At 42.9% G+C, this 12,662-nt stretch overlaps 1 protein-coding gene across 7 annotated transcripts in view; it reads left to right on the plus strand.

The window, feature by feature from the left end:
- LOC144609123 (monoacylglycerol lipase ABHD2-like) overlaps positions 1-12,662 on the plus strand; it is a 93,201-nt gene that overhangs the window by 16,088 nt on the left and 64,451 nt on the right. For 3 of the 7 annotated variants that reach the window (XM_078427506.1, XM_078427513.1, XM_078427507.1), the window contains 2 exons: positions 1,045-1,136; positions 2,322-2,565. In XM_078427506.1, the coding sequence (XP_078283632.1) occupies positions 2,363-2,565 (203 nt within the window). In that variant the 5' untranslated portion in view covers positions 1,045-1,136; positions 2,322-2,362. Of the gene's footprint in view, positions 1-1,044; positions 1,150-2,321; positions 2,566-12,662 lie in introns of all 7 variants that reach the window. The other 4 variants (XM_078427508.1, XM_078427509.1, XM_078427511.1 and 1 more) reach the window with 2 other exon arrangements.

Raw genomic sequence — 12,662 nt, forward strand, 5'->3', positions numbered from 1 at the left:
TGTATGGGCTGCTGTCAGAGGAAGGTTGTCCTTTCCTAAAGTCGTACAGCACAGAAGTAAGGCCTTGGACTCCATGCCGATCTTCACTATTAGCGCAAATACCATTTAATTCTCCCCACATTCTCACTGACATTGTTCTTGTATGTCCTGTAGTCCGTTAATGGTTCTGTCTTCCCAGTTTATTTGATTACAATTTATGTTGCATGGGAGCTAGCGCGGCTGAATTGTGCTGTGCAACCCACCAGCCTTGCTTGTATGTGTAAGTGCTAGTCTTTACCCTCTGGAGCTCTACCTTCCTCACTTCATCTACCTTTATTAACAAACCTTTGTTCTGTCTTAAGCTTCTCATGCGTTTGTGCTATACGCTTGAATGACCCTAAATAGCAAGTTCAATATCGTAACCATTTACTGATTTCTTTTTGTATTTATTAATGACCATTTCATATTAATAGCCTTTAAATCTGTTCAACTTCCTTGTTCCCCTGTACTGCAGCCTCTTGCAATATTTCCTGCCAGCAAACTTTGCAAGACATGCCTCTCATCTCTGCAGTGTTAGGTATCTTAACTCCATACATCGACCTTTCCCCCCCCCTCTTGTTACATTTATTTACACTCTTAGAATCCTGCTTTATTAGCTGCTTTTCACTAGTTCTGCTAACTCCCCCGATGCTCCTATTTAAATGTGACTTCAACGTAAAGCACTGAACTATTGTAAAGCTACCACGTGAATGCATTGTTATTGTTAGATAGCCATAAATATAGCTTGTTATATCATGGCTACATTTGGAAGTTGATGGGATCATTGACAGTTAAAAATAGCAATGTCAATCAATTCAGTGAAGAAGTAAGCGGATGATGGATTATCTTCGTTCAGTTTTGGATGAATCGTGATTATTTTTCAAGAGCTGCAGGTGGTATGTATTGGTTTTAGTGGTGGTTTGTTACGATGTAAATTGGGGTGAAATTTAAATAATTTACAACATCTTTTTAACCCCATGCCATTTGATGCCGATACATTTATTAAAGTAGTGTTTGTTTTAATAGGTTGGCACTCAGAAAACCGTTACGTAAATAGAACCATTTCTCACCTCTACTCTGACTGAATTTGCGTTTGATCAGAGTGAATAACTTAATTGGTAAGTTTATTCGGTAAGTTTATTCAATTTTAATTTCCATAATTTCATTTCACTATGTTGTAAAAGTGGATTATTGCAAAACTGGGAAAAGTGGTTTTAGATTTACCCCCTCTGCTGTTCCAATCCCTTCCCATGTTTGAACTAACCCGGGATGGGATTTTCCTAAAAATATGTTTGCGCTTACTTTTTTATAAAAAAACTTAAGAATCTCTAATGCAGCAGAACATAAGAAAGACAAGTTTTAGTTTCTTGAAACTAAAGATTAGTGGGAAGCTGGCACTAAAAGCAAAGAGCATTTTATTATTTTAGACTTTAGAATACAGCGTGGTAAACAGGCCCTTCGGCCCATCGAATTTGCGCCGACCAGCAGTCATCTGTATACTAGCACTATCCTACACACTAGGGCCAATTTATAGAAGCCAATTAACCTACAATGTCGGTACGACTTTGGAGTGTGGGAGGAAATGCGAGGGGGCACCTGGAGCAAACCAATGCGGTTGACAGGGAGAAAGTATAAACTTCGTACTGACAGCACCTGCAGTCAGGATTGAATCCGTCTCTCTGGCGCTGTGAGGCAACGACTCTACCGCCGCACCACCTTGCCGCTCTGCTGTGAGTCGAGATGGACTGCTGTGGCTCAGCATTTTAGAGTGCAAAAAGTGATGGTTGCAAACATAGAGCTTACTATAGCTATCACTGTATTGTGTATAAGCCTGCAAATATATATTTAAACTTTCCCTTTTCTCTTGAAGATTGCCTCGTCTTGCAATATGTATGTGCATGGAAAATTCTGGTTGTGTGTAGAGCGAGGGAGCGTTAAATCCAACTGCTTCCTCTAGTCGTTTTCCACCAGGGCCTAAATATTCATTTTTCACTCCTGCCGCCCCATAAATCACTTCCAGGGAACTATTATGTGTCAACTAAAACCAAGCAGATTGATTTGAATTGTGCAATCATCAATTTTGCACACTAAGTCATTTTGCGTATTTATTTCTAAGCATTAACTTTTATAACTCCAGGGACTAAATTTTGTCTTCTCTATATTAACTTATTAACTTTATTTATATGCTGTAACTGTAATTCTTTTTTTTGCACAATCCGCAGGCGTTGCCATTTTCATTTCACTGCACATCGTGTGTGTGTATGTGACAAATAAACTTGACTTTTCATTTATGTTACTGGCAGCTGACCATTTTTTTGGTTGAAAAACGAACTTGCAGGTAACGATGGCGGACTCCGAAAGTGTAAGGATTGCTCCGGAAATGCCGGCCATGTTTGATGGGATGAAGCTGGCTGCAGTCGCCGCCGTGTTATACATCATTGTAAGATGCCTGAATCTCAAGAGCCCAACTGCTTCTCCAGAGCTGACATTCCAGGACACCCCACTAACTCGATTCCTGCTGAAATCATGCCCACTGCTGACCAAAGAGTAAGTAAATTAAATGCCTCTCCGCTGTACAGCAATTATGTGCGGCTGAAGACTCATTGTTGCATTTGAAAGGCTCATCAAAGCACATCTTTGAGTTTTTGCTGTAAGGAAATTGCTATTAAATTGCCGCCAACTTAGATCTAATAATGCTGACACCCAGTGATTGTCAAAATTAATCTCAATTCGGATGTAGAAGAGGTTTACCAGAATGCTGCCTGGCCGAGAGGGTATCAGCCAAAGAAACTTGGATTGTTTTCTCTGGAGTGTTGGAGGTTCATTGGAGACCTGTTTGAAGAATATAGATAAGGGTATACAGACCTTTTGTGCAGGAAGGAACTGCAGATGCTGGTTTAAACCGAAGATAGACACAAACATGCTGGAATAACTCAGCCGGACAGGAAGCATGTCTGGAGAGAAGGAATGGGTGACGTTCCTGGTCGAGACCCTTCTTCAGATCTTTTTGCCCAGAATGGAAATGTCGGCGATTAGAGGCCACAGCTTAAAGGTGAGAGGGCAAAGTTGCGAGACGAGGTGGGTGCCTGGAATATACGCAGTCGAGGGTGGTGATGGACGCAGATACGACAGACGTTTAGATAGGCACATTGAGATGCAGGTATATGGATTACAGGCAGAGATATAGATCACAGGTAGAGGTAATTAGTTTAATGGCGTTGTGTTTGTCTCTGACATTGTGGGCCAAAGGACCTGTTCCTGTGCTGCATCTTAATAATATCTATTCTGCACATTCCAAGTTAGCGATTGTGTACAACTGTTGACCATTCACTGTTATTGCTTCACTGCCCAGCACTTTTCACAAGCAAATGGGATTGATCAGCAGTTTGTGTGAACTTTAAAACCCACATGCGACATTCTTGAAGCAAAATGAACAGGAATAGTAAATACTGCACAGATGATATTTATTGCCTGTACCACTTTATCAGAATGATAATAATTTTTCCAAATTGGCGATTCTGGTTCTTGTATTTCTTTGTTAAAACTGGAAAACTACAAGGCTAAATGTAAAATACTGGAGTTATAATCCAAAACATGAACAGTGAAATGTTGACTTTCATTTATACATGTAAAGAGAGCAGTTTTGAGTTTCAAGTATAACTTCATTAGAACTACAGATAGACACAAAATGCAGGAGTAACTCAGTGGGACAGGCAGCATCTATGGAGAGAAGGAATGGGTGAAGTTTCGGGTCGAGATGTCAGGGCGATAGATAGATAAGGAAGTGCGAAGGTGTGAAAACAGGGCAAAGGGAATGGAGATCAAGGAAAATGTAGAATAGATCATTGTTGGCTGGGAGAAAGTAACAGCAAACCAAACAGATAAAAGGTAGAGACAGTAAGAGCAGTCGGAGAACTGGGAAGGGGGAGAGAGAGAGGGAAAGCAAGGGTTACGAAGTTAGAGAAGTCAATGTTCATACTGGTGGGGTTCAAGCTGCCCAAGCGAAATATGAGGTGCTGTTCCTCCAATTTGCACTGGGCCTCACTCTGACAATGAAGGAGGCCCAGGACAGAAAGGTCAGTGGGGGAATGGGAGGGGGGTTTAAAGTGTCTAGCAACTGGGAGATCAGGTAGGTTCAGATGGACCGAGCAGAGGTGTTCAGTGAAACGATCGCCGAGCCTGGGCTTGGTCTCGCCGTTATACAGGAGTCCACACCTGGAACAGTAGATGAGGTTGGAGGAGGTAGTCAAAGTCAAAGTCAATTTTATTGTCAATCAGCCAGTTCACACAGACAGAAAATCGAAATACCGTTTCCCACAATCCCGAGGAACAAAGTGCATAAAACAAAAGGCACAGCAAACAACAATCAACATAAAACATAAAATATAAAATATAGTCACTTCAAATTTTTTTTTTTTTTTTTTTTTTTTTTTTTTTTTAAAGTGTCTGGTGCTGGATGTGCGTGTGTGTGGGGTGTTAAAGTCCAGGTCCCATAGGGGCAGGGGAGAGAGGAGGAAGGGAGGGGAGAGAGTTCAGCATCCTGACAGCCTGGTGGAAAAAACTGTTCTTTAGTCGGGTGGTGCTTGACCTCAGGCTGCGAAACCTTCTCCCTGAAGGCAGGAGGGTGAAGAGGCTGTTGGAGGGGTGGGAGGGGTCACCCACAATGCTCAATGCTTTGCGGGTGAGGCGGGTGGTGTAAAGGACCAGGAGTGTTGGGAGTGAGGCGCCAGTGATCCTCTCAGCAGTGTTCACTATGCGCTGCAGGGTCTTACGGCTGGAGGCTGTGCAGCTTCCGAACCACACAGTGATGCAGCTGCTGAGGATGCTCTCGATGGCACCTCGGTAAAAAGTGTACATGATGGGTGTGGGGGCTCCCGCTCTCTTCAGTTTGCGGAGGAAGTAGAGGCGCTGCTGGGCTTTCTTGGCGATGGACATGATGTTGTTGCTCCAGGAGAGATCCTCGGTGATGTTCACCCCCAGAAATTTGGTGCTGCTCACCTGCTCCACAGCAGCACCATTGATGGTCAGTGGGTGGGGGTGTTGGGTGTGCGTTCTCCTGAAGTCGACAACAATCTCCTTTGTTTTCTCCACATTCAGGAAGAGATTGTTGTCTGTGCACCACGCGGCCAGCTGGTCCACCTCCTTCCTGTAGTGGGTCTCGTCGTTGTTGCTGATGAGACCCACCACTGTTGTGTCATCCGCAAACTTGACGAAGTGGTTGGAGCTGTAGGTGGGTGTGCAGTCGTGGGTCAGCAAGGTGAAGAGCAGGGGGCTTAGCACACATCCTTGTGGGGCACCCGTACTCAGCGTGATGGTGTCCGATGTGTTGCTGCCGACCCGTACGGACTGGGGTCTGGCAGTGAGGAAGTCCAGCAGCCAGTTGCAGAGAAGGGGGCTGAGGCCCAGATTTGTTAGTTTACAAACCAGCTGCTGGGGGATGATGGTGTTAAATGCTGAGCTAAAGTCTATGAACAGCATCCTAACATATGAGTTTTTAGTGGGTGAGGGCTGGGTGTAGAGCAGAGGAGATGGCATCCTCAGTGGACCGCTTAGCTCGATATGCAAACTGAAACGGGTCCAGGGAGGGGGGGAGGTTGGATCTGATCTGCTTCATGACCAGCCTCTCGAAGCACTTCATGATGGTTGAAGTCAGCGCTACAGGGCGGTAGTCGTTGAAGCAGGATGGAGAAGACTTCTTGGGCACAGGTATGATGGTGGTTTCTTTGAAGCACAAGGGAACAACAGCCTGGCTCAGGGAGATGTTGAAGATGTCTGTGAGGACATCTGTGAGCTCAGCTGCGCAGTCTTTTAGCACACGACCAGGAATGTTGTCAGGTCCAGAAGCTTTCCGGGTGTTAATCCTTAACAGTGTGCTCCTCACACTGCCTGGAGACAGACAAATAGCCTGGTCGTTGGGGGGAGGAGTTGTTTTCTGCGCAGGTGTGTTGCTCTGAGCTTCAAAGCGTGCGAAGAAGCCGTTGAGGTCGTTCAAGAGAGAGGTGTCACTGTCACAGGTCTGTGGTAAGGGTTTGTAGTCCGTGATAGTCCTAATACCCTTCCACAGGCTCCGTGTGTCTCTGCTGTCACTGAAGTGGGCTGTGATGCGCCGGGTGTAGTGTTGTTTGGCTTTCCTGATGCCACTGGAAAGGTTGGCCCTGGCTGCTCTGAGACCGGCTGGATTGCCCTCTCTGAAGGCAGCGTTGCGGACCCTCAGCAGCCCATGGACCTCCCCTGTCAGCCATGGCTTCTGGTTAGCCCGGATGGTGATGGCTCTGGTGTGGGTCACATCGTCAATGCATTTGGTGATGTAGCCTGTAACTGTCTCTGTGTATTCCTGAATGTTGGTTGTGTTGTTGTATGTTGCTGCCTGCTTGAACATGTCCCAGTCTGTAGTCTCAAAGCAGTTTTGGAGTGCAGCTGTGCTGTCCTCTGACCACACACGTACCTCTTTTGAAACCGGTTTGGTGACTTTCACCCGGGGTCTGTATGCAGAACGGTGCAGAACGGTGAGGTGATCAGAGAGGCCGATGTGGGGGAGGGGGGAAGCCTTGTATGCTCCTTTGATGGTCGTGTAGACAAGGTCCAAGGTGTTGTCCAAGGTACAAGTGAACCTCTCTCTGCCTCACCTGAAAAGACTGTCGTGGACCTTGGTTGGAGTCGAGGGGGGAGGTATAGGGACAGGTGTTGCATCTCCTGCGGTTGCAGAGGAAAGTACCTAGGGAAGGGGTGGTTTGGGTGGGAAGGGACGGGTTGACCAGGGAGTTCCGCGGTCTCTGCGGAAAGCGGAAATGGGTGGAGATGGGAAGATGTAGCTAGTGGTGGGATCCCGTTGGAGGTGGCGAAAATGTTGGGGGATTAGAACTATTGTTGACCTGAGCCATCCTAGCAATTTATACCATTTTACTCAAATTTTCCAGAACCTCTTTGGAGAATGGTTCATCATTTTTTTTCAAAATTTGGTATGTGCAGACGATTGTTGTCTGGTGGTCTTGTAGAGTAATTGTGTAATCCAGCTTTAAGTATTGGGGGTATGTGGATAGTGCATTAGGGGAAATTCTTCAAAGGTGATAATTTTAATATACCTTGAAGCATAAGTTCAGGGAGCTCAGTATGAGCAGACAATTTTTTGATTGCGTGCAATCCTACTGGCCATTGATTAACACAAGGATATTTAAAAAACCTCGAAGATACAGTTCCTGTTTATTGAGTTCATTTAAGCCGGGCAATGATTCAACACTCATTTCATGGGTGAAATTATTCACCTTTGCTCCAGTGTTAAATATTGATAATGGAAACACATTCTTTTGACATGAGGGAACTTGGTTTTTCCAACAGTTAGACAAATCATTTTTCATTTAGGGGCTTTTAACATTTCTGTACAACATAAAAACTTGCATTTGAGACTATTTAATGTCTATGTTTATAGATTTTTCATAAAAAGATGATGGATCACACCAAACCTCCTCAACCATTTTTGCCAGAATGTTTTTATTTAATAAATTTCAAGATTTTATCTACTTAATTTATATTCTGGCCTTTTAATAATCATAAAAAGTTGCTGTTTTTAGTGATAAATTAGATTTTTTAATGTAGTTGCATTTAAATGTATTCTACCCATCGTCTCTCCCTTATTTGGTTCCACTTATGGCTTTCAATACTTGGCAGAATCCAGACTCTGCAGATCTTTGTAGTCTCCACTTGTCACCTTCCAGCCTCTCGCTGCCTCCATCTCTCCCCTCCTCCAATATTGCTCCATCTGCTCATCATATTCCCCCCTCATCTGCTTCTACTTTTCGCTTACCAGCTCCTGCCTCGACCAGCCCCCCCCCCCCCTCCCTCTCGCCCCCGCCAACCTCTTCCTACGGGCTATCTCCCCCTCAACATTCTGAATCTTGATTCAGAGTCAACTATCCCTGTGACTCCACAGATGCAAACCATACTCTCACCGTTCCACCAGCAGACCTTTTGTGCATTTCCTTGCTTTTTGTGTAGTTAAATCATTACTTAACAAGTCAAGTCTGAATGTTGATTTGTTTTAATGTCAGCTGGCTTTGTCGAGAGGGACAAAATTGGCTAATCATCTTTCAATGCCGTTAAACATTGCTTTTTAGAGATCATTTAAAGTGAAGCGAAAAAGTAGAGTAACTGGTCGCCTTTGAATTATACGTGGCTCTTTGTACGATTAAAATCCGTGTGGACAGAACAAATCATCTGATGTACAGTGAATTAGTATGAAGTGGAATGAAAGGCAAATGTCAGATATGCAGTCCACAGCAAAGTTTGCTTGAACTGCCTTGAGGATGCTCAAAGGAATAATGTTGGCCAGAGTGTGCATAAACTACTGACTTTTGCACAATGCAAAATGGTACCTTCACCTCGGAATAGACATGTTAGTCAACCACACAGTCATTCCAGTTGGCCCCATGCATAACATAACATAACATGCATGCATGCATAACAATGCAGCACAAACAAGCTAATCTGTTATGTGTTCTGAAAGAATGTTCACCACTGGAGCAATACTGATCCTGTGCTTTTCCAAGCTATGTTACAGATATCCATCTTATGCCTCGTGTTTCTGTTCTACTGATGAACATTTTGAGATTATGTCCCATGAATTCTTAATGTAAGTATTTAAAACTGCCAATTTATTGAAACATTATCCAAATTGTAATTTACTATCCCAATGTTGTTTGGGATATTGCTATTTTTACTGGCAATCCTGTAAAATAAATGAGGTGGGAATGGCCTTTTATTAGTCAGAATGAGTGGCTTCGGTTCGTAAGCTTCGTCTACCATCAATCCTTTGGCACCCAACAGACTTTCTGCTTTTTGCAATAAGAGACATAAGGAAAAAATGATGTGAGTGAACTTACTTGCCCTAACCACTTCCTGCCCAGGTACTTTCCCCTGCAACCGCAGGAGATTTAACACCTGTCCATATGCCTGCTCCCTCATATTTATCCAGGGATCCCAGCAGTCCTTCCAGGTGAGAGGTTCATGTGTACCTCCTCCAACCTCATCTGCTGCATTCAGTGCTCCTGATGTGGCCTCCTTTACATCGGTGAGACATAGCATAGACTAGGCGACCGTTTCATCAAACACGTGCTTGGTCAGCCAAGGCCTGCTGGATATCCCGGCTGCTAACTGTTTTTAGCACTCTTCCCATTCCCATACTGACCTTTTGTTCCGGGGCCTCCTCCATTGCCAGAGTGAGGCCACACGCAGATGCGAGGAACAGCACCTTGTATTCCGCTTGTGTTTCTTATAATCCAATGGTATGAACATTGAATTCTCCAACTTTAGATAACTGACCTACCAACACTCCTCACTCACTCCTCTCCCTCCTATTTTTCCCCATGCCCCACCTGCATGCACACCCATTTCGCCCATTCCCCTTCTCTCAGCCCCCTTCCACTGGCTTCACATTTTGTGCCTCTTCTACCCTCATTTCATACTTTTTGTCTTTTCATCTCTGTCCAACCATTTGGCACTCAAAAATCCCCTTCGCCTATATCCGCCTATTACTTGCTAGAATTTTCCCTGCCCCCACCTCTCATTCAGCTTTCTCTCCCAACCACCATGCCTGGGCCACTGAGTTCCTCCAGCACTCTCATTTTTGTGAGCCAGCAGCTGCAGTTCCTCGTGTCTACAATAGATATGAGGAGTTTGTCGTGGTGAATTGTGGATCAACATTCATGCTATATCGGTCTGTGGAAATGACAATTGTTCATTGACATTTATTGCTTTGATAATACACCTTTCTCAAAGGCATTTGATACAGGAAAACACTTACTGAAAGCATAGGCAAACATTGTCTTTGATATTGAGACTAAAGGAAGGTGGAAAAAGTGAATGTTGAAGGTTTAATTAATGACGGGGAGATTTAGGGAGGGAATTCCAGGGGATAGAATTTGATGACTGACTAATGGCGGAGCAAAACAAGTGGAGGCTGAATGAAAGACTAGAAAGATCTGGAAGATTGATGGACTGGAGAATATTCTAGAAATAGATGGGTTTAGTATAAAGGTCATGGTAAAGTAATTCCAATGAACACTCAGGCCAGAAAATGCCATATGTTGAAAGAATGTGCCCAAAGAATCAACTCTTCCAAGAAATAAGTTCATGATTAAAATTGAGGTGAAAATTAACTCCCAAGTCACTCTGTTAAGCTGAATTGAAATCTTTACCTTTTCAGAAGTGGATTGAGACAAGCTATTGTTGACATGGATTGAACCGTCTGCTAAATAAATATTGGTTATCTAGGCGTGGTGGGAGAGACTTGGCAGACATAAATGGATTGAATTTCATTTGGCCGACTGGGTCTGGAATTGGATTACATTTACTTGACTGGACTCTGGAATTTAAATCCTGCACAGAACCTCAGCCATTTTCTGAAGTAAATTCAACTGGGAGGAGAGAAAATGTGTCTTGCATGGGAAGTTTAACACACAGTTCTGTGGATTGAACAGTTTGTTTTGTTTCTTCAGTTTGTTGGAGCTGTTCTGTTTCTATGAGATGCAGATAGGTATTTAAAATTCACACGAAAGAAAGGATTCATTCCTGTAGCGATCGGCTGTGCTTTTAACCCTTGCAAAACCATTTCTGCTTATGGTTGCAATTTTAGTGAAAATATTGCCATGTAATGTTTAGCTCTGATCCTTTCTTCACGTTATTTGCTGTTTTATTGGGTCTTGGATGTTTTGGATTCAAGCTTTTACTACAGATTTGGGCATGAAATCTGGATTAATGCAACAGTGAGTGCTGCTTTATTGGAGGTGTCATCTTTTGGGTGGAATATTAAATTTGTTCGGGGCTTCAAAAGATCCCTTCAGTCAGGACCGTTCAGTCAGTGCTCTGGCTAACATTAATTCCAAAGGCGACACCAACCTAAGCAGCTTAACTTGTTATTTTCACCCCATTAGCTACTAAAGAACTGTGGCTACCTCATTTTGCCTGTTTCAGAAACGAATATGTCTTCTCTGAAGCACTTTTGTTGAACATAAAAGGTATATGAACTTAGAACAGTACAACACGGGAACGGGTCCTTCTGCCAACAATGTGCTGAATATGATACTGACCAGTTCATATAGGCATGCACATAACCCTTATCCCTCCATTCCCTGCAAATCCATGTGCCTATCCAAAAGTCCCTTAAATGCCAAATCTAGGTGTGAACCTCCAGCACAACTTCCTTGAGGCTTTACCCTTTTAGCTACCTGCCAATGCCATTTATATTCAGTTCAGTGAACATATTTAACGTTTACTGTTTTTGTTGAATCAGACATTGTATCAATATTTTCATCCAAAATAGTAGCTGACAAAGCTCTCTCGAAACTTTTGTATGAAAGCGGATGTCAAAAAGAATTGAAAATATTTCTAAAGATTACAAATATAAATGATCTCTGAATTACCACTTCAGGTAATGGAAATTCGCCCTTGCGGAATTCTCAAAGCCGTACGTAAAAAATTAGGACATGGAATAAAATTCACTCTTACAGAAATTTTAGTTGGGGTGGGAAAGAGGTCAGTAAATACTACTTTGAACTCGAAGGTTGTGGGGAGACCTGTTAGAAGTGTGTAAAATTGTGAGGCAAAGATAGGGTAGTCTGTCAGAACCTTATTTCTAGGATGGAAAAATCAAATACCAGAAGGCATAGCTTTAAGTTGAGAGGCACTTATGATTGTTATATTTGAAACATTTGGGTAGGGATATGAATATGCAAGGAATGATGAGAGATGGGTTATGTGCAGGCAGATAAGAGTCGGTCTTGGCATCATGTTTGGAACAGACATTGTGGACCAAAGGGCCTGTTCTTGTGCTGTACTGTTCCATTTTCCAAATGATTGAGTGTACAAGGAATAAATCTGTAAGTCCTCTGCTGCATTTATTTTCATTGGGGGAAGGGAGTGCATCAGTCTCGAATAATGTGTTTGCCAGTTCCTTCATGGTTATGAATTATTCCTAAATCAAAATGCTCATTCATTTTTTGATGCTGAGCTTCAATTCTTCTGTATAGATATTAAAATAGTGCTGTAGCTGATCTGTGCCTCGGGAAATGGAAAGCTAAACTTGTATAGTCATTCTGTTTACAGACGACTGGATTATTTATAGGTTCACCGTTGCAAAATCGGAATTCTTCTAGGTCATGAACATAAAGGTTTGATAATATTGTAATTTAATCTGTCCCCCTTATCCCCTGTAAAATGTAGTGCTTTGATGCCATGTTCCTCTTTAACCCCATGTTCTAGTTTTATGAGAGGAAGAGAGAGGGGTCATGATCCTCGAGTACTATTGAGCAAAGTCCCACATGCCCAACTGAAGGTTTAATATCCTTCCCCATTACCTTTTCTGTCTGTAATTTGCATTGAACAAAATTATTTCCTGTTTAACCTTAAAATCATGTTATAATTAAAGAGCTTGTCCCAGTTTTTTAAATCTCATAATATATTGAGAAGATTACATTTTAATGCTGCCTCCAGTGACTTAACTCATGGCAGCTTGTGCACTTTAATTACTGTAGTGGTTTAGCAGCAAACTAATTTCTGCCCAAAGTTGTGATCTGCTGTGATTTTAATGGGCTGGTATTGAATTGCTTTCTTGTTGATGAAAACTTTAGGATGCTTCTTCATGAAGAACATTG

This window comes from Rhinoraja longicauda, chromosome 33, assembly GCF_053455715.1.
Source record: "Rhinoraja longicauda isolate Sanriku21f chromosome 33, sRhiLon1.1, whole genome shotgun sequence".
In the NCBI taxonomy this organism is placed as follows: domain Eukaryota; kingdom Metazoa; phylum Chordata; class Chondrichthyes; order Rajiformes; family Arhynchobatidae; genus Rhinoraja; species Rhinoraja longicauda.